The sequence below is a fragment of the Rhipicephalus sanguineus genome, chromosome 6 (genome assembly GCF_013339695.2).
Source record: "Rhipicephalus sanguineus isolate Rsan-2018 chromosome 6, BIME_Rsan_1.4, whole genome shotgun sequence".
Classification (NCBI taxonomy): domain Eukaryota; kingdom Metazoa; phylum Arthropoda; class Arachnida; order Ixodida; family Ixodidae; genus Rhipicephalus; species Rhipicephalus sanguineus.
The window spans coordinates 140,648,329-140,676,234 of NC_051181.1; the positions used below are offsets into that span (position 1 = coordinate 140,648,329).

The window sequence follows — 27,906 nt, forward strand, 5'->3', positions numbered from 1 at the left end:
AGGAGCCGAAGCCTTCGCCGTGTTAGAACGGGGCAAAAAAGTCTTCGGGGATTTGGGGTGTCCTCCGCGGGTTCCCCGCCACCGAAGCCACCGTCGGGCCAATGCAGGCCGCGGCGGAGGCGTCCTGGGACTTTCAAGGCAGTAGAGCACGGGCTTGCTGCGCGCCACGATCGAGGGATCACTTTTGGACCTCTGCGCTCGTATACGCGACTCACTCGTTCGTCCTATACGCCCGCCTCCTTTTTTTTTCTCTTCCATACCGCGCGCCCGCGGTCGTCCCCTTCCCAATTCGCGCTCCGGGACGGCGCGATGGGCGCAGACCGAGAATTTTCGGCTCCGTCGCCACCGCTCTTTTGCCGCATATGTATACTTAGCTGCCTCCAGTTTCCGAGAAGTGAAAGAGTGCACTCGGCCGGAGCTGTGGGATCGGCGGCTGCGGCGGCGGCTGCGGAAGGGACCCCGCCGGAGTCCCCAGGCGCGCCGCGGTCTTCTTCGTTTCGACGGAAGGCGAAGAAGAAGACGGATCGCTAGGCCCGAAGAGGGGGCGGTGGCGACTTTTTAACCCTCCCAGCAAACGCCCCGTCTTGCGTAGCGGAGTTGATGCTGGTTTTTTGTCGTTGGTGCGCTATTGTTGCTCCGGAGCTTGGTCTGGATGCTTCTTCTTGCCTCCCTGGTGCATTGTTATTGTTGTTGATTTCGTCGTTTCGCGTTTTATCCGCAGCCTTCTGGCTTTGGCACTTATCGTGTTGCTTTCTTTTGCTGGCTGTATTTTCAGCCCTTGGGATTTTGGCGGCTGGCGTGTCGGTAATCGGAGGCAGAGGGCGGAAGGAGAGGCGTCTTCTAATCGTGCGTGGGCGGGAATCGAAGTGATGCGGGGTTATGCGTGTTTGTGTGTGCCGGGGAGAGTTGTTGTTCTGACGGCGGCCGACGTAATAACAGTGGTCGAACTGGCTTTATTATATTTTTCATCTCTTTTTATTTCTCGGCTACTTTAGACAAGAGAGTGACGTGCTCTAATTCTTCAATGCTTGCTCCTTTGTTTTGTTTTCTTGCTTGCATCGGACGGTATTGGGAGACGGCTTCAGTATACCGCGACTCCATTCTGAAAATCTCCCTTTATACGGCAAGTTCAAACGTACTTAGTAACAGTGTGGCTGGTGACAGTAATGTCAGAGGAGTTCTTTAGCTCAGCGTTTTTAACGCTCCATCTCCACTGACACATGCAGCTCTTATAACCTTAACGGAGAGAGATTGTGGATTTCAGGTTTTTCAACAGTTTATAACGGAGCCTTACTCTATACACTGCAAGTACTTAGTACCGAGTGCATGGGGTCAGCTGATCACACTGTTCAACCAGCAACATCCGTTGTTCAGGAACAGCTGCTTGTGCCTTTGTCCAGTGAGCTTACTGGACACGTTTACGCTGTCTGACGTATTTACCACGCTGTTTATCACTGGTTAGTATACTTTATGTTCGCAATGTACAGAACGAAAGCTCCTACCTTAATTTACCCCGTTCTTACGTCATTCGACTCTGCCCTCCGCCCGCTAATTTCATAATTTAATCGCACCGCATTTCGCTGACCATCTCTCGCATCGGTACCCTTTTTTATAGCTGTAATGGACGACCTGTTAACCGCCTTACGTCCGACATGGTTAGACGAGGGCGAGCGCTTGTCCACGTCTTTTTCTTTGTACTGCGCCCGATAGTACCGTGGACCGCACTGTACTTTGCGGAAGAAAACCAACCCGATCCGCACAGTGGGCTTACGATGCAGCCGTGCACGTGGCTGCAACTTTGTTTCTTCCTATTAATTACATTGTTTATTAAATGACCAGTGATCTAGTGTGATGTTTAATAGGATCGCCTGTCATCTGGTTCTGTATATTGACATAGTGCATATAGGTGAGGTGAGCGTGCGTAAACGCCGTTTTCTGCGAGGTTTTCGTACTTTCGTTAGCGTATTAGTGGCATGAGCAACGAGTGACACTTCTTTTCCGAGCACTTACTTCCAGTGTTCCGAATATTCCGAAAATCGGCTTTAACCCATATATGCCCGAACTCAGAAAAAATGACAAAACAAATATATATATTTTTTTCACAAGAAGTGTACTTCTACACTCAAAAGGAAACACAAGGTCTTTATTTTCTGCCAGGTAAACGCAACACTGTTTTTCAAGCCGTTCTATACATATAGGACACTGTGCATAAGGGTTGCTATGTGCGGGTGTGGTAAGCCTTGAAACATTTCACGTGCACACCGACATTGTATTTCTTCCTCTCCATGACGTCTTTCATACGAAGCACGCGTTTGCCCGGAGAAAGCGGTCGGCATTTCACGTGCACTTCTTCCTCTCCATGACGTCTTTCACACAAAGCACGCATTTGCCCGGAGAAAGCGGTCGGCACGTGGCAGCATGAAAAGCAAGCAATGTCTAGGCTTGCACACGTTGAGAATAAGGCCTGCTTGGTGTTCTGTAGGTGGCGCTAGTCATCAGCTAAAGAAATAGCGATGTTAGAGTGCATCAAAGAAGCGTCCTACATGTAGGACACTGGGCATATATGGGTTAAAAAATAAAACTGCTACTAAATCGACGGTTCTGGTTCAGGTTGAGTTATCGGATACATACGATATCGGAGCACAAGTTGACTCGAGATAAGGGCCTTAACTTTCAGGGTGATTAATGAAACGTAATTGGATTGGTTCATTGAAAGAGCAAGCGCCTTTGTTGTGAGCAACTGGAGTCGTTGCGGCACCTGGCGGAGCAGATTTCAACTACACGCTTCTTTGTACGTGGCCTCTGAGATCCGCTTCGGCATTGCGCGAAACTCCACGTTAACTCAAGGAATACACCGGGACACACGAACGCCGACGTGCCACTACCCATATACCTAAGTTAAGGATTAGGGTCGCCTCCACCTTGTTTTTTTTTTTTTCGATAGTTCCTTTAATATTGCCCTTTGACGCGGAGTAAAGAAGCAAAAAAAACGTGAAAAAGTGCTAGTATATGTTACTGAACCTAAAAGAAAAAGTTGGCCGCGTATCTGCGTGCTACGCTGCAAATGTCGTCGAAAGACGATAGTCTTCTGCCGGCCATTTCTACGCCGTTTCAGCGCAGCCTAAGAAACACTAGGGTCTTTAGAATTACGTATCTGTGTATTTTCTAGTAAAGGAACACACCACCTAATAGTTACGTGTTGATGTTGCGCCTCAGATATGCGTAATATTTGCTTTTTGGTCGACAATGTTCACAAGTATGAACGCAGCTACCAGTTCAAGATGGCTGGGCGTTCAGCAAGTGTTAAACTGCGGCTGGGTGGCTGAATCGTGTGACAGACAGACAGACCAAAATTTCTGCGTTTAAGTTCCCCAAGAAAGACTATCGTCTTTAAAAGAAAGATTGGGGGAGGGGGGGGGGGGGCGTACAGTGCACGGCGGTGGCATGCAGAGGCGAAAAAGAGGCAGCCGACTGGAAGTGCGAATCAAGTAGACGTCCCCGCCCCGGTGTTTTTGTTTTCGCCTACGACGTATTTCCCGCGCACACTTGGTTCACGGAGCTCCTTTCTATTTTTTTGTTTCGCTTCCTCTTGCTTTTTCTGCCGACTCTTCTACGTGGTCGACGCTCAAAACTGTTTACCGAGCCTTTCCTGTGCGCTTTTACGACTCTCTCGGGGCAAGCACTGATGCGCGGGAGTACATATAGGGGTTGGGTGTGTAAGTGTGCTCGCTTGTGTGGCGGGGTAGACGCTCTTTTCGGAGTGCATCGCGAACGAGTGAACGTCTGTACGTACGTATAGTTAACTCGGGGTGGAGAGAGTGCTCGTCGTATCAGATGGGAGAAAACATACACTATTCGCGTGTAAAAGTGGCACGCCAACACAGCGTGCATGGCGGATGATGTAAAAGCGAGTCGCTGGAGGATGGGTTGACCGAATCGTCGCGGGGAGAGTTCAGGGGGAGGCCTACGCGGAATCATTTTTCTCCGTTTGGTGAAAGCAGGGGCCGGTCGGTGCGCTATTTTATCAGTACGCTGCGAAATTCGAGATGCGAAAGTTGTGTCGATAGCTGTATAGGTTGTGCAGCAACGGAAATGTTTGTTTATCCACGTATCGTAAATGTACACAGCAAGTCCCCAAGGAAGGCTGCAGGAGAGAGAAAAAAAAAATGGCACGTTTTAAGGTGTACCATAGAGACGCATTTGAAATCGCCCTGCGCATTTGCACGTTACGGTATCGAAGGGGATTGTAACATCAATTTGATGTCTTTCGAGTTAGTATCGCTTCGTATAGGAGCGTCTATGGTTGTTGCCATCTATAAAGTTGAAGCCCGTGATGGAGATTCCTCGTCTGCCGTACAGTACCCACCCATTAACGTCATTCGCGATCCCCAGTTTGTGCTATATTTGCCGTATTACGCGTCGTATACGTATCACTTCGACGTGAATGCATACTGAACTAACGAACCTGTAACTTAAGCAGTTCGCGCTTGTATGAGCTGCAAGGACGGGAACTGTTCAGATGTTCAAATGCAAGCTCTCAGCTTATAAGCTTTCTCTCATATACGTTCCTGCTAATGAAGTACGAAACAGCAGCTGCTGCCGTTCCGCTAACGCCTACAGCCTGCCGCTATATAGTTTTCAAACAGCAAGCATTTCGAGGATGATACCAAGGCACTGACTGTCATTACATTGCAGTCTGTATAGTGACGGATTGAGAGTGGCGGAGTTGGATCGACATGTTCTGCAAACGTAGAAAGGGATGGTTGTTTGCCTTTTCTCTACGGTCGCAAACAACGCACACCATCCTGCTTCACGTCAGCATTGCAAGGGCACACGCTGCTGCGCGGGGATCAAAAGAGCTTCGCGCAACAGCTTATGCGTTCCCGAAAACGCGCCCGTGTGTATACATAGCTCGTATGCGCGATTCTGTGACAGCGCGTGCTTCCCGTCCCGCGCTTCCCTATTTTTTTTTCCTTTGGCGGGAAGGGTGGCAAGAATACGTATGCCCTATACACATTGCGCTGTCTCCGATAGAATCCCCCGTCGCGCTTTCTGTGTGAGTTCTCTCTCTATCTCTCTCCCCCTTTTGTTTACCGCTCGTTTACGGGCCAGTCGCAAAGCGAATTCCCGTGTATGCAGATCATTTGGCGTGCCTGCCGCGTTTGGTCTCCCGAGTGCCGCGCTATTTCTTTTCTCTCAAAAGATCGTATACCACGTGCTCTACGCGGGGCCTATGGCTATACACCCGGCCGCCATCAAACCAACCTCTTCCCCACTTTTGCTCCCATCCTTCCTAAACTCTTCCCCGCTCTTCTTCCCGCCCGTACAATATACGGGATGCCGCTTTCCCTCTCTCCCGCTGGCGTTCTAGTCCTCGGGAGGTTTGTTTGCCGAGCTCGGTTGCCGCCACAGTATGCGTCGACCAGCAGTGCGGCGCGCGTATATATACATATACTGCCGCAACTCCGCGAATGTGACCTCTCCTCTTGCTTTTATGCACTCCCCTTGCTCCCTTGCAAACCGCTCACTGCCTTCGCCGCCTCGTTCCTTCGGCTAGGTTTGTTGACTTCGTTTTGTCTGTTTTGTGAGTGCGTATGCAACCGCCACGCCAGCGCGCGGGCGCTGTTTGTTCCAACGCCGAGCTTCATTCCGCGCTGCCAACGTGTAGCTTTGGAAGCCGCGGCTTTCTGACTGTGCGAACATTGCTTTTCTCGGTGTTACTTCGTTTTTTTCGTACTTTGTCGCGTCATTTTTCGCCACGTTTGCGTTCTCGCGAGGCAAACTGGCGTGCGCGCGCGCGCCTCTCTTTCCCGCAAACGCGCCGTCGCCTGCCTTTCATGCAGCGCGCGCTCTGCGGCGTTTGCCGCTGTTTGACCTGGCGTTATGCTATTAACGCCGCGTTGGGCCCTTTTGTTCCTTCTGTCGCGTTGACTTGTCTTGCTGCTGCTCGCTTTGTAGCGTTGAGTTTTCTAGCAGCTTGCTTTGCAACGTCATTTCGAGTGGAGAAAGGCGTGGTTGCTTTACGGTCATGAGGGAACTCGCGCGGCGCCCTCGTAGTTGAGCGCCGGCAGCGACTATCACGTCAGTCCGCGGCGCACCGACGCGTGTGACCCTCCCACTTCTCTTTCGATCAAAGCGCAGTTGCGTTTCTTCTTTGATCACACACAAGCGCAGTCGTAGTGTGCGTGAGGCCCTGGAATGAACCTTCCTCGCGTGATCAACCTTGTATTGTTAAAGGTAGTTTTAGTTCATTTCTCTTTGTTAACCCCACTATTATAACTGTGTCGTTAACAGCCACTACAAGTCATTGCGAGGCCTTGAGCTTGTGTGCTCATACATTTGCCGCTTTCCGTCGGAAAATCATGCGTGTTTCGTTTCTGCTATGCGCAGTTGCGTGCACACTGGCGCATCTATTCCGTATAAACGATGTGGAAGTTTCCTGGTTAGGCCCAGCTGAAGTTTGGGATTTTCAGGAAAGGAAGAAGTAAAAAGCAGTAGTCCTTGTTTGCGAATCTCGAATATAACGACCACCAAAAGCCACTCCTCGCTCTGCGCGCACCCCTTTTGATTTGTGTCATGCGTATACCGTGTATAGACTAACAAACGAATGCAGGACTTTGTTTCTGGGTTGCTTCTGATCGCGAGGGGCGTCTACCCATCCTGTCGTGCTTTTGAACTGCTGCGTGAGCGTGCGCAATGCGGACTGCGAAACGTATTCACGTGGGACGAGCTATAAAGCGAGCTCGTTACCGTAGTCCCGTCTTTTGTAGGGATTGAAAAGGGGTTCTGACGAGCTGCAGTCAGTTCGCATGAGAAATGAGCTCGCATCCTTTCTGTCTCGACAAGCTGCGCTTGTTTACCTGATGCTTGCTTATAGGTATGCGTCACTAAACTAAATAGTTGATATCCAGCAGCCGTACGTGCTCTCTTGCAATGCTGGCTGTAAGAAATGGAATCAGATGCGCTTGCGACGAAGCGGGCTCTGTAGCAAGCCCGAATTTGGCGAATTGTTGCCCGACGGTGAACAGTCGCGAAGCGGCTTCCACAGTGATCAGTGCGCTGCTCTTTCTCTTGTGCTTTCGTATCTTTATGTGTCTGTATCTTTTCTGGGAAAGCTTTGTTCGTGGAGTGGGGCGTGGCACGGGATATGTCAGGTATTAGACTGCTTGAAGATGCATGCAGTGACGATGCGCAACGTAATCGGTGCATGAAAGGTATATCGTTTAACCATAAAATCATTCATGTTACCGAAGTCCTTCAATACCTTTAGGAGAGTATGGAATGGCCCTGATGTTTCTTAAGACAGCCGTGTTTGAGAAAAAATAAAAGTACATAAACCTAGTGAAGCATATACTAGGTTTTGAGGTAGCGTTGTTCAAAGTGATCAAATTGACTATCTTATACCGATGTCACACGGGCAATTTTGATCGCAATCAGGGCCGATCCGGATTAGGCTCAATCCGGATCAGGACCTGCTACGCGGGCACTTCTAATCGCGATCACGCCCAGTCGGGATCAAGACTATCGCGATCTTGCTTCCTAGGTCGCGATTTGACTGCCGTCTATGCCAAATTCTATCCGGATTAGTTGGGACCGGGTAGCAGCGACGATAGTTGATCGCGATCAAGAAATCCGATCCGGATCTGCCCTAATCGCGATCAGAAATGCGCGTGTGACACCGTTATTAGTTAAAAACCCCTTGTGTATCTTTCGATTTGGCACACTTCATCTCGCTTTTAAGCCAGCGAATTACCAAGCTAAGGCCGAGTGTAAACAATGTCTTAAGATCTCTGGCCTGTTTCTCACTGAGAAAGACATACCGCAAAGCGGCCAGACTTGTATTAACGTCTCTTGTATTTTAGTCAGTGATACGCCCCTCCTGTGAAGAACAAGTATGTTTGGGTATAGAGCCCGCAGCTGATATCCTTGCAGGAAGTCATTTTCGTAGCGCTACCTGCTTCGCTCCTGATCGACTTTGAGATCAGTTCGTTGAAAATAATCATATCTCGTTGTGAACTTCGCGATATTGGTCGTATAGAGCCAGTAATTACATGTACTATTCACCCTCACTCTCAATCTCTGAACTGGAAAGCAAATTCTAAGTAAACTTGCTGCTGACGTCATTTGTAATCTCGCTGCTTCCTTGGACCCTTCGGCTGTGTATTGCACCGTTGCGTTGCGCTTTGAGCAGGCAGCAAGTGGGGCATTTATGTAGTACTTTCCCGAAATTCTCGCTCTACGTTGTGCTAGTTGGTGCGGATAACTTCGCAGTTCGGCAGCAGAGCTCGTGCTAATCACAACAGCGGGCGAATCGTACGATGACAATCGAATCTCATCTTCGAATGGAGCAGGAAGGAGCCTGCCCTCTTTGCCCCGCCACCATAGATCGTGTTCTTCCGGCGGAATTGGCCGATAGCGCTACAAACGCGGTGGTTTATACTTTCTCATTTGTGTCATATTTTTTTTTTTGTACCTCTTTGTCGGCAGAACCTTTCTCTCACAAAGGGTCCGCAGCCGGGTATATACGTGATGCGGACCTCTAGATCCCACAGGCACTCTCCCTCGTCTTGCATCGCGAGCTCGCATGTATAGTCCGAGTCTTTCTTTTTTGTTATTACGTTTTGTTCCCGGTTCAGAACTAACGACGCCGCAGTCGCTCCTCCTCTCCACTTCTCTCTACTCGTCCCGTATCTCTCTCTCCCTCTCCTGTATGGCTCCTCGATCAGTCCGCCTCCTCGTTCTTCTCATCGCCTCGATGGAGCGCTGAGTTATTGTCATTCATTATGCATTCGCCTCCTTGGATGTATGCGCAGATTATGCGCGTACCGTGGATACCGCCTATACGCGGAGAATACACCGGGAGAACGAAAATAAACGAAACAAAAAAGGTGTGCGGGAACACGAGGCCTTCTTTTACTTCGCGCTCATTTTTTCCCAGCAGCTTCTTCTCGTTATTTTACTCCCTCTTTTATCATTTTCTAGCTTTCTATTTCGCGTATCACAGGTACCACGGGTCATCTGTCTCCTCTATCCCTATAGCCCGCTTGCTCAAACACAAGGGAACAATACTTTGTTTTCTTTACCGCCCATTCGTTCACGCCTTTCGGAGCGCATTAATTTTTATCACGTTCCTTGTGCATTTTATATACCATAGCGATTACTGCGAGTATGATATCTGTTCGCGCTTACTTTGAAGTAAGCCGGTCTGCATGCCGGTGTTCTTCGGGTGTTCTGGTTCGATGCACCATTGAAAACGGTGAAAACGCTAGGAAATGTAACACGAAAAGGAGGAGGAGGGTGGCCGGGTTGCTGACACGCATTGCCAGTGTCGTTACGTTGTGACACTCGGGCTGCTGTTGCGACTGAATGGGGAAGCAGAGATGAGTAAACTGTTGTCTTTTTACATTACATGACTCCTGCTGTTTTTTCATATGTACGTCGCAATTGAAATTGTTTGTTTCGTGTTGAGAAGCTATACGGCTGTCGCCTTGCCGCTCGCTCTCGTGTTTTACTAACACTGTTCTCCGGGCCCGTTACGTTAGTTTGGCGCCGTGTATTTCTGGACTTGCGCTTCTGTGGTGCCTTTTAATATTAAAAAAACAAAAAACTGGCTAATTCGGTTGAGTCACGGTTGGCTTAATTTGAAATCGTCGCTGCATTTTAATGCCAATTTTTACGCGTCATCGAACACCCATACAGAAAAAAAAAAGAAAAGCCGAAGTCCACTGCAGTTTGTTTCACCATTACAGTACCCCGTAAGTCATGCACCAAATCTCAGGGATCACTTGCTGGAGATGGCGTTCAGATTGTATCAAGCAGCTTCCGGATTGGCAGTATGCAATCGAAATCTCACATAATTTAGAAAACACATTAATATGTGTTGGCACGGCTCTTGCTCGTGACTTGGCGTGCTGACATATCCTATGAGATGTCGAAATCAAGGAAACTGTATTAAAACTGAACAGCGTTCCGTGTTATCTTTTTTTTTCTGTCGTTTGCAGGCATGGCTTTGGTGACAGCAGTGAACCGCTGCTCGAGTCTGTGACACTGGTGGAAGACATCGTGACTCAGCAAATCAAGTGTGTGGTGAGTAAAGAGAAGGCGCTCTCCTATTTTTGAGGTGCTCTTAAAATTTTTTTTCTACACTTCTAAAGATGTTCAAAAGAAGTGGACGGCGCTGTAAACAGATAGGGCGCAGCCGCTAGCCAGCTTATTTTTTTCCTCCTTTGTGGGGTTTTGACATGTTTACGTGAATAAGAACAGCATTAGCATAGCGTCATGCAATAATTAAAGAATTTCAGTCTTATACATATATTTTGTCACCTAACATTTCAACGCTCTGCCCCGCCGTATTTCCCACCTCTCATATTTCCCGCTGCTCGTTTCCCGGAATCTCAGCGTAACCGTACTCGATCCCGTAATTTCGTCGCCGACGTCATCCTCACCATCTCGAAAGGGTTGTTGCGTCGCTTCGCGTTTCCTTCGAGTATCCACTCGGGGGCCGCCGGCATAAGACGCCGTGCTGTCGCTATTCTTATGACGCGTCGTCGCAACACGATACGTCGCGCGCGCGGCAGTCCGATCGACGACGACGACAGCAGCGTGCGCTCATCTACCGACTCCCGTTACACGCGGCGCTTCTCCGTGCATGCCGGCGTCTTGAACGAATTTTGTTGCTTTGAGACGCGCGCATCTTCTCGGGATGAATCCGCGCAAGCGTACCCCGACGTTCTCGCGCGCGCGCTAGAAAGACATTCGAGACAATGCGAGCCCCCTGATGGAGCAAAGGCGACAACGTACACGCATAGGCGCGAATGCGAAATTACCTTACAGTCGATGCATCCCTTTTTCCTTACCGAAGCGTCTTGGTGTCCCGTGACGGCGCGAAAAAAATGCGCGCGACGACGCCATATTTGTGCCCGTTTCGCGTTATTTCTGCTAGAAAGAAAGATGATGCATGAGCGTCACGAGCTTATTGTTGTTTATTTCGTTTTTTTTTTTTTTTTTTGCTGTGTATTAACGAATACAGGGTGATTCCACGAGAGATCGAACATGCCTGTCCGGTCGCAATTTTTGTTTTGCCTGGGTTTTTTATATGTTATGTGGGCACATTCAAAGTGCACGGAACTGAAAATTTTATTTCCGAGAAACGCTCCTAGCGCGCCAAAAAAATATTTGAAGGTGGCGGCGCGTGCCTCCTGTTTTTGCTCACTGCAATGTTTTCGGATTTCACGGCCGAATTTAGCGCGAACTATAAATGATGTGTCGAAAATTTCTTTTGCTGGTTTTATTACGCATTGCTGTGAATTACATCCATGCTTTTTTTATGCCGTCCTCAAAAAGAAGAAAATGTGAAAAAATGGCAAACACGGCCGAAATCAGAAAAGGCTCCTAAGTTTGAGGCGCCTTGGCGCCTTTACTATTTCAAACAGAAACTTGAAAACAGTGTCAACTATAGAAAATAGCCTTTGCAACATTTATACGGAAGATCATTGTTCTACGCGCAGCGCAAAAAAAGAAAAAAATTGTTAAATAGCGAGTTTTTTCAAAAAAGTACATTTTCAAAAAATAAAATAAAAAAAACTCCGGTCTCAATTTTGACGGCAATTTTTTATCGAAGAGCGCTTATGTCAATGAACACACGGTTTTAATATCATGTGTCCTCATTTGCTTTGTTTACGAGATATAACTGGCCAAAGTGACCCTTGCTGTGAGTGCTCACTTCAGTGCGACTGATGGTTGTTAATAGCTTGTATTGTGTGTAAATCGCAGCTTTAATTATTCTTCTGCAGCAAAACCTTGCTCTGGTGGCTTTTCGTCAAGAAAAATGTGTTATCAGATTTTATTTGGTTCTACCGTGTGCGAAAGTGGGCTGCTGCCGCCCTCTAAAGGGTGATTCCACGAGAGATCGAACATGCCTGTCCGGTCGATATTTTTGTTTTGCCTGGGTTTTTTATATGTTATGTGGGCACATTCAAAGTGCACGGAACCGAAAATTTTATTTCCAAGAAATGCTCCCAGCGTGCCAAAAAAGTATTTGAAGGTGGCGGCGCAGACCTCCTGTTTTTGTTCACTGCAATGTTTTGGGATTTCACGGCCGAATTTAACGCGAACTATAAATGATGTGTCGAAAATTTTTTTGTTGGTTTTAATACGCATTACTGTGAATTACATCCATGCTTTTTTCCAAGTATTTCAAGGAGCCTTTGCAACATTTATGCGGAAGATCGTTTTCCTACAGACAACGCAAAATAAGAAGAAAATAGTTAAAGAAGCGAGTTATTTTCAAAAAAGTACATTTTCAAAAAAATAAAGACACTCAGGCCTCAACTTTGAGGACATTTTTTTGTCGAAGAGCGCTTATGTCAGTGAAAACACCGTGTTAATATGTATGTTCTCATTTGCTTTGTTCACGAGATTTAACGGGCCAAAATTACCCTTGCTGTGTGTGCTCACTTCAGTGCGATTGATAGTTGTCATCAGCTTGCATTGCACTTAAATCTAGTTTTAATTATTTTCCTGCAGTAAAACCTTGCTCTGGTGTCTTGTCGTCAAGAAAAATGTATTCTCAAAGTTTAATTGTGTCTAGCATGTGTTGGGGTGGGCTGCTGCCGGTCTCTAATGGCCGAACGCGTACGCAGTTTGCATCTTACAACCTCAACTTACCCCGCCAGTATTCGCTAATCAGAAGCACGCGAGACACCGCGAACGCATGGTTTAGGTCACTTTGTCAAAACTCTCCTTGCACACAGAATAAAGCATCTGTATGCAGCGAAGGCCAGCTTAATCTGTAACTAAATGCCACAATCAGCAGGCGCGCTGTTATGCAGTTGTTTTCTCACTGCCTGCTTGCTTCCCTTCCATTACATGCATTATATGCTCTAACCATCTTCCCCATTCGACGCACACTGTTCCTAAACAACATTTGTAAAAAAGTTAGCTCAATGATTTCCGAGCCGTTTATTTCACTTCCCGCTATCACATGTTTTCGGCGTCGCAGATAACGTCTTCCTGTATCATCTCGACCTTTACGTCAGCGTTTCAGCAGCCAGAAAACGTGCGGTGCGGCATGATTAAGCCATGAGTGGCCGAAGCTGCCCAATTTATGATGCTTTGTTGCCACTTTACTAAAGTGCTTTCCCACGTCGAGGACAGCAGAGGTCATTGGTGGCACCAGACGGACACTACCCTTAGTTTTGACAATGAGTGCTGCCTACAAATTAAATATTACAGCCCAAAGCGCTTAGACACCCTTAGTCATAAAATGTTAAACCGTAAGCAGTTCTGGAAAGGCATTCATGACAGCTGCGCAGATGTGAGATAATTTGTGCGGCGCCGTTCAGTATAAACGTTTCGGCTTGCTCTAGGTCTAGCTGTTCACTACACGCGATGTGCGCGGCCCATGGCTACGTCCGATTGTTCTGTGCCGATTATTTACGCGTTCACAAAAAGAAGATTGCTGAGGAAAACGTTTTCGTTGCGCAATTTTTTTTCTTTGCTCTTTTTGTTGTTGCCTACCTCCAGAAGCTACTGTCATAGGCTGAGGATCTTCGCGACACCTGCGAGGTCTGCTTGCATTGCTTTAGGCTCCTCAAGGAAAACCTGTCTCCATCTAACCGCGATGAGGTAGACCAGGCATTCCTTCAGGAAGAAGAAGCGGTTGATATCTTGAACAGGCGCGCCCATCTTTCCTCTGATGATTGTAGGCGAGGTTGTAGGCTGCAAACTGTTTACACGTAAGCCATTTAGAGGGCGGCAGCAGCCCACTTTTGCACACGCTAGACACAAATAAAATCTGAGAACACATTTTTCTTGACGAAAAGCCACCAGAGCAAGGTTTTGCTGCAGCAGAATAATTAAAACTGCGATTTACGCACAATACAAGCTATTAACAACCATCAGTCGCACTGAAGTGAGCACTCACAGCAAGGGTCACTTTGGCCAGTTATATCTCGTAAACAAAGCAAATGAGGACATATGATATTAAAACCGTGTGTTCATTGACATAATCGCTCTTCGATAAAAAATTGCCGTCAAAATTGAGACCGGAGTTTTTTTTTATTTTATTTTTTGAAAATGTACTTTTTTGAGAAAACTCGCTTCTTTAACTATATTTTTCTTTTTTTTTGCGCTACCCGTACGAAATTGATCTTCCGTATAAATGTTGCAAAGGCTCTTTTCTGTAGTTGACACTGTTTTCAAGTTGCTGTTTGAAATAGTAAAGGCGCCAAGGCGCCTCAAACTTAGGAGCCTTTTTTGATTTCGGCCGTGTTTGCCATTTTTTCACATTTTCTTCTTTTTGAGGACGGCATAAAAAAAGCATGGATGTAATTCACAGCAATGCGTATTAAAACCAGCAAAAAAAATTTAGACACATCATTTATAGTTCGCGCTAAATTCGGCCGTTAAATCCGAAAACATTGCAGTGAGCAAAAACAGGAGGCACGCGCCGCCACCTTCAAATATTTTTGTGGCGCGCTGGGAGCGTTTCTTGGAAATAAAATTTTCAGTTCCGTGCACTTTGAATGTGCCCACATAACATATAAAAAACCCAGGCAAAACAAAAATTGCGACCGGACAGGCATGTTCGATCTCTCGTGGAATCACCCTACAGAATATTCGATGCTGAGGGAGTCGACGTGTTTAGCGACAGTTCATTGTTATCTCGTCTCAGCTTTCGTTATCACCTGCTGCCTCACATTGCTGTAGTTCTCTCATTCCTTCTTTGGTTCTTTTTTTTTCCCTCTCTTTTCAGTGGCATGCTTTCTTTTTCGTGTTTATGATCATGGCGCCATCGTGAAAATTTGACCATCTCAAGTTCAGGAGGAAACTTCTTTACAATCTCGCGACAACGTCCCTAATTCTTCATTACAAGCCCGAAGACTGTCTGTGCGAGCCTCTTTCATCACCGTTTTCCTTAGCGGGTTAAATATATCGCCGCACCCGTAACAATTTCGATCATTTTTCCTTTTTTCCTTCATTGATTTATCCACTTACTCCGCGGCATAACTCCACACGCCAGTATTACCTGCTAATAGAGACGTCTAGCTCAAGAATACGCAGTTATTTCGACAGCCCGATCAGTTCAATTCCAATTCATTCTCTTCCTTTTCACCGCTTTATCCCTTTCGCCATTGCAGGGTAGCAAACCAGACTGGTGAACCTCCACGTTTTTTCTTGCTTCTCCCCTTCTCTCTCTCCCTGGTCAGATGGGCTGCTCTTGCGCGTCATTGTGTACACGATAGGTACAGATGGGAATCGGCGGTGGTTGGATTCGAGAAAATCCAGGCGAATTCCCCCATATTGAGTCGCAGCAGCTTTATGAATAAAACACTCGGCATCTAACCCTATCCGCACCGCAGTACGCCCGCGGCGTTTCACCCGACGTCGCTTGCAGAGATGCGTTTCACTCGTGAATGTTTGATGATCTATACGGGAGGCTTCTGCGAGCCTCTTAGGATGATTCTAACCCTCCAGGAAAACGGTGTAAGCGTCTGTTTTTTTTGTTGTTTTTTCTTTGCAGCTTTGCTTAACCTAACAGAAAAAGTAAAAGTTAAGCAAGATCGGAGTCGCTCATTGCCTGCTAATTCATGGTCATGAAACTGTGTGACCCATGCACTGCGTTTATGCCTTGGTCCGTACTCTTTTCTCTCTTTCCACTTACGTCACTAGCTAGAGCTATATATATATATCTCTCTCTCTCCTCATGGGCGTTTCTTAGCCACTTCGGGGGCGGACTTTCTGGCGGTCACGTGACCGGTATCTCGCTTATACGACTTGTTTCCTCTAATTCTTTTCCTTCCAATCTTCCTTCATCCGAGTGCTCTCAAACGCACTAGCAGCTTCCGATATGGCTTGTCGTCGACTACGACGAACGACTTTCCCGCGCTCGCATCAACGATACGAATTCGTTGTACGTCCAACATAGGCGTACCGGTTCGAGGGGGCGGTGTGGGTGGAAGATGCGGGTGGAGGAGGGGACGGGGGCGCATCGCATGCATATTTATACGCATCGTTCGCCGGCGAGACCCGAACCGCCGTGTTTTTTTCGGAGTAAGGTAGAAAGAAAGAAAGAAACTTTGCATACCGACTGATATGTAGATGACTCTTGCCGCTCGTCGAGAGCAATGTTATTCCTTCCTCTCCCCCCCCCCCCCTTTTCTTTTACGGTGTTTCGCCCGTTCACATTTAAAATTTCGCCCGACTGATGGACTTGGCGCATTAGCAGAAACGGCTCGCCATTTGCTGCTTCCCGAGTGCTTCGTCGGCGATCTCACTCTTGTCTTTGTACTCCCGAGAAGAGGCCGACAGCACTGAAGAAACGTAAGCCACAGAAAGAGAGACGGGCGTCTGAGCTATAGACGACTACAGCGATCAAGCGCGCGTGTACGTTTGGACCGACAGAGCGAGCGTGAAGCGCTCCGGATTATGAGGGACGGAAGAGGAAAGAAGTGTCTGCGCGCTGTTACTCTTGCTTTTCGGCTAGCTTTGATATAGTTTATAAAGCCTGGCCGCGACCTGTATACCCTGCGCGGTGGCTACTAGCGTTCACAGAACCCCGAAGGTTAATTGTGGTGATCGGCCCGCGAAAAGCTCTCCTTGAGAACGCGAACAAGAGAGCGAACTCGTAGTGCAGACTCTTGAGTAGTACAGAAGGAGACCATACGCTCGATTATCGTTCATAACGGTTGTCGGTATAGTTTACGTTGTGTCCAGTATTAGCGCAAGATATGTCCTTGCTGCAACGCGCTGCCTGCGCTTATACTCGCCGCTATATGTCTGCTATTGCTAATAAATGCAGTCGTCATCGTCAATGTTTTATTTAGCACCTTAGAAGCGTGTGTAGAAATAGTGAAGAAAGGCAAGCGAACTGGTCCAGCGTGTTGTGTGCCTCGAACCACGCTTGAAAAACGTCAGCTGGCAAAGAAAGAGTGTTCCACACTCGCCGTCATGGCTGCGAGTGGCGCTGGTTAACACTGCCTGGTTTGCATGCACATAAGTACCCGATAAAGTGGACGAGAGTACGACCGCCGCCGTAGCTCAATTGGTGGAGCATCGGGCGCGTTATCCGAAGGTTGCGGTTTCGGTCCCTGCCGGTGGCAAGTTGTCGTTTCGTCGACTCTACTTTCTTCACATCTTTATCACAATTACTGCAACACACTTAAAACAATATAACTAACGTCCCCTATACCTTCCTTGATTTCAGTTTTAATTAAGGTTGTGTCAAGTGAAGAAACGAGCCTTCAAAATCCCCTTCATTCATTCAAATCATCACTTAGTCACTCACTAAGGCATTATCATAAATTAAATAACGCATCCGCTGTAAACAGCTGGCAACTTTGCGGCTCCCTTCGTTAACAAACCCGTCTATCTAAAAGGCGTCCTCGACTTTGTTCTTTTTAGTTACATCGTGCTGCCGAGGTTGCCATGCTTCGTGGCTCCAAATCCGTTGCTATCGAGGACATCCTTTTTCTCATGCGGAAGGACAAGGTAAGCACAACCAAGGATTCGTATAGTGTCCTGATGGCGTTTACAGCGCGCTCACATGCTACGGAACAGTATAGTACGTATGCGCTAGCATGTGTGAGCATCAGCGTGTGTTTTCCGTGTATATGTGCGGCTGCGAGCGCCGTCAAAACTCCCTGGTAGTAACTAGCAAGAGCTTCAACTCTTGAGCCATACATGGTGTGCAGAAAGTAACTCCCAAGAATTGTTTATGACTTTCGGAATACTCAACCAATTTTAATGAAACAAAAAAGCATGTTTTTCCTCACAGTCGGAGAATCGCTACGCATTGCTAAAATTCCGCGGAAGAGCCACCGTTATTCACAAAACTTTTTTGTTTTTGTAAACAATTACAGGCGCTCGCGGCACACTTCTGCAGATATTCATGCGGCGCGTTGGCATAAACTTGCTTAATTCGCTCCTGTAATTCATCAGTATGCATTTCGTGTTGTGCGATAAACGTCGACCTCTCTAGCCCACAAAGGAAGAAGTCGCTGGGCCTCATGATTCCGTGCAGGCCATTTTAGGGGGCCACGACGTCCCTCTCCTTGAAAATGTGTTCCGAATAACATATGGGACATAAATGAGATATGTAATAAATTTTCCAATTGTAAGAAACAAAATAATGAAAATAGGTTATGTATAATAACGCTTATAAACAATTCTTAATATGGAGTTACTTTCCGCCTACCGTATGTATATACGTCGACTTGAGTTGTTTTGTTGCTATTGGACGATTCTACCTAACCTGTTGAAAGCGCGGGTCGAGTTGGCTTGTCGACTTGAACGACTTGAAGTTGTACCTTGTTATGGCTCGCACGCCAGTGCCCGCCGACTGACCGGGCATCGGGTCTGACTAAAACTCCACAGAGACAATTTTCCGTGACTGTGTCATATTGCCCGCAGCGCCTAGTGGCATTACAGACGCGTGCCATGTACGCGTGCCATTGACGCTGCTCTTCAAGACGTCTAGTTGCGCCTAGAGTCTCGAGCTAAAAAAAGAAAAAGAAAAGAAAAGAAATATCGAAAACAAAAACAGAAACGTGCTGGGCGCCCTCTTGAACTCACGGTTGTTAGAAAGCGAACGTATCCGGTTTCTTTCGTTGTCCATGTTTGTTTGCCTTTTTGCACACGTTTGGGCCTTTGGCAGGTTTTTGTTTTGTTTTGTTTTGTTTTGCGGGTGGGGTGACTCCTTTTAGCTGGCTCTCTGCGCTTGCGTCGCAGTACTGAATTTAAGCACTGAGGCACCACTTACCCCTGGCCCACTCACTGATGCAAGCGTACGCTCCAATGCGGGACGCAAACTGCCCCTCGCAACGCGTCATCTGCCGCGTTAAATACCTCTCTCGTCCCTTTTATCTGGTATTCCTTGTATCATGCTCGCCTTCCTGCGTTCCTCTTTTATTTTCAATTTTTCTTTTCTTTTTCTTTCTTGTGCGAGAAGCACAAAACGGGATGCTAGCTCCCCTTGTTTTTGCCGGGGCAACAAGCTCCGATGCCGGCCTGTATAGTGTTGCCGATACACGAACCAACTTTTATTTTTGCTCTTCGTATCGCATAGCTTAATTGCCGGCCGCACTTATTTGCGTCCGTCATTTTGTCCCGGCAGCTTTTAAAAAGCCGGGTCCCCACAGCCTCGCGACATGACATATTGGCACTCTCTCCTCCGAGAGTCGTCATTCTGCGCCATTTGAAGACTCGGCGTCGCACACTTGCCCTGTTTACCCTGCGTGCATGCATTCGCGAAGGGGGCATTTAGCATCTCTCTCTCTTTGAGGAGTGCCTTAAATGTTCCGCGATAAGCGATAGCGGCAACAACCCATCGTCGCCTCGAAGAGTCGTGCTAACTAAGAGGCTTCTGATCCATTGACGTGCTTGGCCGCGTCGCATGCTTTCCTGTCTTCAAATGGGCGACGTCAGGCAAAATACAGGATGCGTTATTAAGGCGAAAGCCTTCGATGCTTTCATCAAACGCGAACAGTGACTGTCGGCGGCGTCAAGACGAGTGATGCGAAAAATAATCATTAGATGACGTCATCCTATGACGTCATCATGACGTTACTGTCAACGTTACTAGAACAAACTCAGTTTCAAAGCTCCGTATCTCCGCCAGCGGAGGAGGGTGGTCCGAACGGCGGTCGCGAGAACTAGCGGCGCTGCAGTTCCGTCTTGCGCCACTATCGGCGCGTCGTCTGCTGCCACGGCATAACGCTGCGGTCCGCCGCGCTGTTGCTCGCGGCAACTGCGCCGACTGCGCGGCAACTTTCTTATTGTACTAGTTAGGTGGATACTTAGGTGGATATGCATAAGGTCGTCTGTATGCATTGGCCCGCGTGCGTTGTTCATTGATTGGCTAAGAATCGATGTTCGGTCTATATTGCCACGCCCACTTCTTGTTTTATTTTGATGTATTCGGGTTTGACCAGCAAAGATGGTTGTCAACGATTGACACTGTCCGCGAAGCAATGTTCGAGAAGCTTCGCGATTGTAGTACATCGTTTTGTTAAGATTGCGCGCCGCACGCGAATGTTCTAGCTTTGTCGAGAGATAACGCCGCCACCCGCGATATCGCTGGAAAGTTCGATAGCGCCTGTATAAAAGCCGACGCGCTTGACCGCTTGTCAGTTGATCGACGGTCGACGCTCTGTTCGCCGCTATCAGTGTATTGATGTAGTTTGACTTTCAGTTCCCCGGCCACAAGTTCGGCCAAATAAAGAGTTTCATCTCGGACCTGCTGACTGCTGCCTTCGTCGACGTCACGACCCTGTAACAATATTTGAGCTGTCTACATTGCGCTTAACTTCCAAGCATAGGAGTTTCTAAGCGAATGAGTGTTTTCAGCGTAATTTTTATAACTACCACCACAATTTAGTCGCTGCCGTCTTATCTAGACCAAGAACAACCCAACACGTTTGTGAAAGCCTTTACAGTGTACAAAGAAGCCTACTTACTCGAGATACGAAAACGTTCTAGAAAAACAGTACTCGTGTTTCTACAATTTATTGAAAAACACTTTCTCGAAAAACATCACCAATGCTTTGCAATGTTTACAAGACACGTTTTCGCGATGGTTAAAGGAATACTGACCCAAAATCGGAAAATTTTACGAGAACTCGGTAAATGAAATCTCAGTGTGCGATTACATCGAATACAAGTCGTCTCTGAGCATTTTTTCAGCGGATAGTTGTATTTTCGGTGTCTCAACTTTCTACGTCGCATCCTGTTTACGGTGCCTTAAACAATTCGAACAGATCAGCCGTGATGTGAGCACCGAGCAGTTATTCGCGCGTACTCTGTCGCTAGAAGAGTCGTCAGTATTCAACTTCAGTTTTTCGACTTCACCGAGCAGATGTTCCATGCCCGCAGCACTAATTCTTACACTTTACGACCGCCGTTTGCGTTTCGTGCTGTAGCCGTTCACTACGCAGTTAAACTGCTCGTCAACTACAACTATCTTTTGCACAAGTAAGTCTCCGTTCCCGAAGCAAAGTGTGGGATTGGGCTAGTTGGTATTCCATTATAAACTGCTCAGCGCAAAAAATTTGGCACGGTACACATAGAAAAGACGAGGACCAGCGCTGGTCCTCGTCTTTTCTATGCGTACCGTGTCAAATTTTTGCGCTGAGCGGCCCGTTCCCGAGCCGGCGAGTGTAAAATATTCCGCACATCTTGTTCGATACCTCGTCGTAAAATCTCTCGAAAATCCACTGCTTTGAAGGCATAGCGACAGCTGACAACTGATCGAATGTCAGTGTGATGCAACTCTCAGTCTCGGTAGCGTATATAGGTAATCGCCTGCCTGTCGTTTTGCTGTTCTATTTCTGGCGGCTCCTCCAAACTGGGCACTGGGCTTTCGCGGGACGCCGTGCGTTTTGGGGGGGGGGGGGGGGATTTGCGCCTAAACCCCAAACATATTGGCTTCGAAATGTGCGGTGGAAGTGCTGGGAACAAGCGCGGCACGGCACCGGGCGCGAGTTCCCACTTTCCACGTGGGATCAAAACTTCTTGTCCCGCAACGACACGACGATAGTGCTTTACAATGTTGTCACTCTCAAAATGAACGTCACAGACCTTGCATTTCGCAGTAAGCTTTCTATCTTTGCGATGCGAAGCTTTAATGGCGTAGGATCTTTTGGAGGTCCGAAGAAGTGTCATGAAGCGGAGTCGTCGTTGCGGTAGCCGCTCTAGCAGCCCGGCGCAAAGCAAGTCGGCATACCGCACTGTGAATCTGTTCGCCCTCGTTACGCTTCGTACATCATCCACGTGCCTTCGTACAAGACGCTAAGCCTGGTCAAGAACAGTCGCAAAAATGACGAGCTAACAAAGCGCAGACGACGCTGTAACCCACGTGCGCTCGTACATCGGCGGTGCAGATCACAACAAGCGCCAGCCGCGGGAGCTAGACGTGACTGCAGCGCCACTAGTTCTCACGACCGCCACGCGGACCGCCTCTCCGGCGGAGCTTTTAAACTGAGTTTGTTCTAGTAACGTTGGTTACTGTGGCGACACAGTTATCTCTATGTATACTAAATAGATATACATGGAGCTAACTACTCACGATTTACTCATTCAGTTCTAAGCTTTTTTTTTCATCTCGGCGTGTGAGCGTCGTCATAGGTTTCGCTGATTGCTTCGCTGCAGTTCAAGCTGGGCCGCCTGGTTCGTTACCTGGAGCTGAAGTCCTTGCAGGGCTACATCTACTCAAAACTTCCCACGGATGACGAAGAGGCATCGAGTGCATCACTCGCTTCTGTGGAGTTAGGTGAACGAATGTGTTGTGCTCTGCTTTAACACTGTGTGCTTTTGAGCTAAGTGATGCGCTTCTGATGTGGCTTCTTTTTTTAAGCGTAGCTTTTTCTCTTCACGAAGGGTGCAAATTGTTCTATCAATGGCGTCCCATAGTCGGGATTCAATAAACAGATAGAGTTGACACCTTCGCGGAAGGAAAAAAAAAACAACGGCATCTTGAAAGTGAAGAGTGACGGGAGCAGAATTATGTGTAGGGGGAGGGAGGGGTGAAGTGGTCGGGAATCCTGAAAAACCTACTATATGCATAAATTCAAATAGGAATACAATGAAAATCAAGTTACTTTGCGACGTTGAGATATATAGAAATGATCCCCCCCCCCCCCAAAAAAAAAGGAAAATCTTCATACCCGCCGCGGTGGTCTATTGATTATGGTGCTCGACTGCTGACCCGTAGGTCCCGGGATCGTATCCCGGCCGCGGCGGCCGCATTTGGATGGAGACAAAATGCTAGAAGCCCGTGTGCTTAGATTTAAGTACACGTTAAAAAAAACCCAGGTGGTCGAAATTTCTGGAGCCCTCCACTGCGGCTTCTCTCATAATCACGTCGTGGTCTCGAGACGTAAAACCTCATCAATTATTATTATTATTATTATCACTATAAACAATTCTTCACGCTGGTACCGATGCAAATAATTTCTTCTTAAGAAGCATTAATAGGCTACGGGAGACGTGGCAATATATTAGAATCGGGAACACACAATACACGATTGTTTGCGGAATTGACGAAAGTTTTCATGATTAGGAGCGAAATGGTTTGTGGTAGTTTCGTTGCCTCCTTTGAATTATTGCCCATTAGAGCGCTTACGGTGAAGCGTCTTGTGTTCCGGTTCAGGGAGAACCGAAAAACCGACGAATGGCACGCAGTAGTGCACCGCGTACCGGCAGCCGACGCTGTGAGGGGAAAGCTAGTTGCCCCGGTTTAAAACCGACCAGGTGGCAATCATAGCTTTTACGAAAAGTTCAAAACACTAGTCTCCCTCCCTTCTCCGCCCGCCGTGGTGGTCTAGTGATTATGGTGCTCCATCCTGACCCGAAGGTCGCGGGATCGAATCCCGACCGCGGCGGCCCCATTTCGATTTAGGCAGAACGCTAGAGGCCCGTGTATTTAGGTTTAGGAGCATGTGCGAGATCTCAGGTGGCCGAATTTTCCGGAGCCCTCCACTACGGCGTCTCTCATGATCGTCTCGTGGGTTTGGGACGTAGAACCCCAACAATAATTTATTATTCCTCCTCTCTCTTTTGTTTAGCAAAATGCATCTGTCGCAGGCTCACGCTGTCTTGGCTTGTATTTGCCATACGAAAAGCTTGCACGTTCCAAGCGCGCTATCTTTCCAGTACTTTTTAAAACTTTTATCACGGGTTCAAAACCCCAGTCCAGCTATAAGCTGGCAAGTGATTCCTGTTAGTAGTGCAAAGGGGTAGTTCCAGCTTATTTATTTGTCTAATAAACTTTGCATTTTAACCACATGTTTATCGCACTTGTTCTCTCTTTGAATTCTCGTAGCTGTGATGCTGTTTCTTTCCATGTCTTCACAGTTCGTTTCTGGACACCCCTTGTAGCACGCCTGCTTTATTCAGGTGCGGCTTACCCTCATCAGTAGTACCCTTACGGTGAAGCACGCTTTACAGTAAACTCGACTGGTGCCTTGGTATTTTTTGCCCTAGACCACATAAGGTGTCCTTTTTAACGCGATAGCGTTAAATAGCTCGTTTCGCAGAAATTCCGGTGTCGGTGTCGGCGTCGGCGTCGTTGGTTATGACCGAAAAATCGAGAAAGACGCAAATAAAATAAATAATAAAAATCTTTGGTTCGAGTAAGAATCGAACCCAGGCCTTCTGCGTGGCAAGCAGGTGTTCTACCACAGAGCGAGGCTATTGCTTGAAACAGCTTCGAAAAAAAAAAACACTATTTGAATGTCTTGTAATGGGAGGAGTCTCTTTAATGCATGTAATATTGCGTGGCAGAAGCGTAGAATCGCGCCAGGCGTCAAAACATGTGAATTGCGCAACGAGTGTGTGTTTTAAAGGCCCACCCAATACAAGGCGCTCAGATATATTTGATCATTATCAGCAGCAAAAGCATCAACAAAGTGAGCAGCTGCGTAGGTTCGCATGTTGCCTTACGGGCGCGTAGTGGGCCCTTCGCCGATTCGCAAGAGGAAGATGCACTGCGCAACTGTACTTGCAGTAGGCATTCTAGGATAGCTTGAAATGGCCAATCTTACACGCACAGACATTCGTTTAATTGCTGCATGGTTGAGGCATGCACCGTGAACCGAAGCCAGGCTAGCAGTTGAGAAGGCGATGCACACGGGGCCCGATTAAGCTATCGCGTTCTATTCTTGAAGCGAAGCTCAAGCGTCCTTCTGTTCACTTTGCTGTTGCTTGGCAGAAAGAGAGAAAAAGAAAGCTCTTAAATGAAACAGAACTCCGCATACACAGCGGCCGCCGTAGTAGCTTAGCAGATATAATGGTGAGCTGCTAACCACAATCATGTGGGTTCTATTGCCGGTCACGTCGACTGCATTTGGACGGGTGCAAAATCCTAGAAAGCCCGTGCACTTTGATTTAGGTGCACTAAAGAAGCCCAGGATGTCGGCAGGAATCTTGGGACTCCCAATACGGCGTACCTCATACTTGTATCGCACTTATGTAAAAATCCATAGTTTTATGAATAGGCAGCGCACAAAATGGCAACGAATACGTACACAAAAAAGACGCAAACACAAGCGCTGTGTACGTATACGTACACAAATACGTATACGTATACGTATTTGCGTACGTATTCGTTGCCATTTTGTGCGCTGCCTATTCGAAAATTATGGATCACCAATTAGCCCATCAGTACATATTAACCATAGTTTTACTTCTTTGATACTTGACATAGGGAAGGGAGGTTGTGTTAACGTTGTTCTAATGCAATAGCTCTTTTGCAGCGCTTCGCTCTGCCAACAGCATATGGCCTGCCTTGACTGAGCTACACTCTCAAGGCAAGCTACTTTCTTTAGACCCTGGAAATAGTGAATTTAACGATGACAGACAAGTTGAAGTATTTATGCATAATTATTGCGAGTAGTTTGAAAACACTAGTGTTACAAACGTAATAATAATATCAGGGGTTTTGCATGCCAAAACCACTGTATGATCATGAGGCACACTGTAGAAGAGATTTCCGGAAATTTTGACCATCTTGTGTTCTCTAACGTGCTCTGGCATCGCACAGTACACGAGCCTCCAGCATTTCGCCTTCACCGAAATGCCACCACCGCAGCCGGGGTCAAACCTGCCACCTTCGGGTGAGAAACCGAGCACCATAACCACTCTACCACCGCAGCGCACGGTTGCAAGCATAGAGCGTTGCCAGGTCTACAAACACACCCTTTTTTTTTCTTGTGCTAAGACTGTACATACACTTCTTTACTATGATATTAATAGTTTTTTTCCGCATCTCTGTTAAAATTCACTGTGGTGCAAAGCTGGTATGTTTGTTCATTATTTTTGCTGCTTACTTCTTTTGTTACATTTGTCCTTACCGATTTATATTGTATGAGCTAGTAAGTATTGGAGCATTGGCTGACAGCTCTGTTCTGGTCTCCTTGTATGAACAATTAAGGGTCACATCAACATTCTCATGCCAGCCATGTTTTGAATTCAGCCTCCTTCTCCCACTGAAGGCTGCTGACGGCCTTTTGTGGGTTAAGGAATCATTCACAGATCTATTACGAATTTTTTTTTCTCTGCTGACATTTCTAGCCTTGTTCACAACAATAAATCCCATAACTGTAAAATTCGTTTTTTTTTAATTTGCAGACAAGTGTCAAGAAAGCAACATTAATGTTATGGTTTCTAAAACATTTCTTGCAGCTTTGGCAGATGTAAAACCCGAAGGAGGACCTCAGTTCAAGCGAACAAAGATTTGCCGGGAATTCATTTCGTTCATCGATCAAACAGGAGAGTTGGAAGATGCATTCAACGAATCTGCATTTGATGAAGTCAAGCACGAAAGGGAAATGGCAAGTATCAGTCACTTCAGTCGTCCTTGCACGTTCATATTTATAGAAGTGCTGTAACAATATAATCACAACAGCTGAAGATCTTTGGATTAACCTACACTTTCACAAGAAATCAATTGGCAGTGATCATAATAATACGTGCCATGTAAAATTTGCAACCTTATAAACATTATCAAATGTATGCCATAATGTAACTACAAGTCTCACATCACTTTGATCAGTTTTTATAGGAATGTGGTAGAGCGTGATTCAGCTTGACTCCTACTTGTACTCATACAGAGGGAAGTGAAGTGCTAAAAGGATGACATGGACAAGACAGACAAATGACGGGCACTTACTTGCAACTGACGTTTATTGCAAAAACACACAAAGACTATTTACATGAGGGGAATGGTGCTGGAGGCTGCAATGATTGACAGGGACAACTTATCAAAACCTAAAAAAAAACGGAGATTAAGAAAACAGCAATATTAGACTCAGCAGTAAGACACAGACAGCTTACACATCCTCCCACAGTAAACTGGTTAAGAGGGCTATTATAAGCACGTGTTTCTCGAACATCCTAGACAAGTCGTGCCACCACGCCATCGACAGTAGCTTCAAAGCTCAAGTGTCCCACCTCAAGTTGTTCGGCTACTCGAACACACTGCTGGTCTCTGTTGCTGGCGAAGACAATGTAGAAAGGCACGACAAAGTCGCAGTTGTTCCTTTCAAGCATCAGTTGTCCCACCAGCTAAAGAAGATTGGACAGCAGGCGGGTGTTCGTGTTGTGTTTTTGGCACCACACGAGTTGGCATCACTCTCAAAAAGTAGTCCTGTTGTGAAACCTCAGGAGGGGTGCAGGGTAAAGCACCGAAACCGTTACGTGGATTGCATGCAAGGCGTCATGTACAGGATTCCTATTTCTTGTCGCGCCTGCTATGTTGGTCAGACAAACAGGTGCCTCATTGATTGCCTTCGGGAGCACGCCAACAACATGCGAAACAAAAAAGCTGGTTTTTTAGCTATCCATTGCAGCACGTGTGGCTGCCAACCAGAATTTCAGGAGACCTCGGTCATCATGCAACACGGGAACGACTGCACACGCGTCATCGTGGAAGATGCACAGATGAAATGGGAGGAACATTCTTGCGTGAGCAAGTCTGTGACCCTTAGTGCAAAAGAGTTAATGTTTTTGGAAGGCAGTGGTCTGCGCATGCGGTGGCCACCATGATCTTACTACTGTGTCTAATCTTGCTGTTCTTTTCATCTCCGTTTCTTTAGGTTTTGATAAGGTGTCACTGTCAGTCACTGCGCATGTTGACCCTAGCCTTTGGCACCATTACCCTCATGTATTTATTCTTTGTGTGTTTTTGCAATAAACCTCAGTTGCAAGTAAGTGCCTGTCATTTATCCACCTTTGTCCGCATCATCCTTTTAGCGCTTCATCCCCCTCGGTAATACTGCTACACCAATTAGCTCAAACTACCGTCCTATTAAGGTACATATACACTTATAAACGTGCAGCCTATTTCATTGCCTGTGGTAATCATGCCATCGTAATAACCTACATTTTTTATCATGTTTCCTCAATGCGATA

General features: G+C 47.1%; 1 protein-coding gene across 3 annotated transcripts in view; it reads left to right on the forward strand.

Moving 5' to 3' along the window:
* The window catches only part of LOC119396566 (transcription initiation protein SPT3 homolog), a 132,720-nt gene that overhangs the window by 49,780 nt on the left and 55,034 nt on the right, over window positions 1–27,906 (forward strand). Inside the window, exons 3-4 of one of the 3 annotated variants that reach the window (XM_049417143.1) lie at window positions 10,002–10,086; window positions 17,404–17,490. The exons of 1 other annotated variant lie outside the window; for it this stretch is intronic. In XM_049417143.1, the coding sequence (XP_049273100.1) occupies window positions 10,002–10,086; window positions 17,404–17,490 (172 nt within the window). The remainder of the gene's footprint in view (window positions 1–10,001; window positions 10,087–17,403; window positions 17,491–27,906) is intronic. One more of the 3 variants, XM_049417142.1, reaches the window with a different exon arrangement.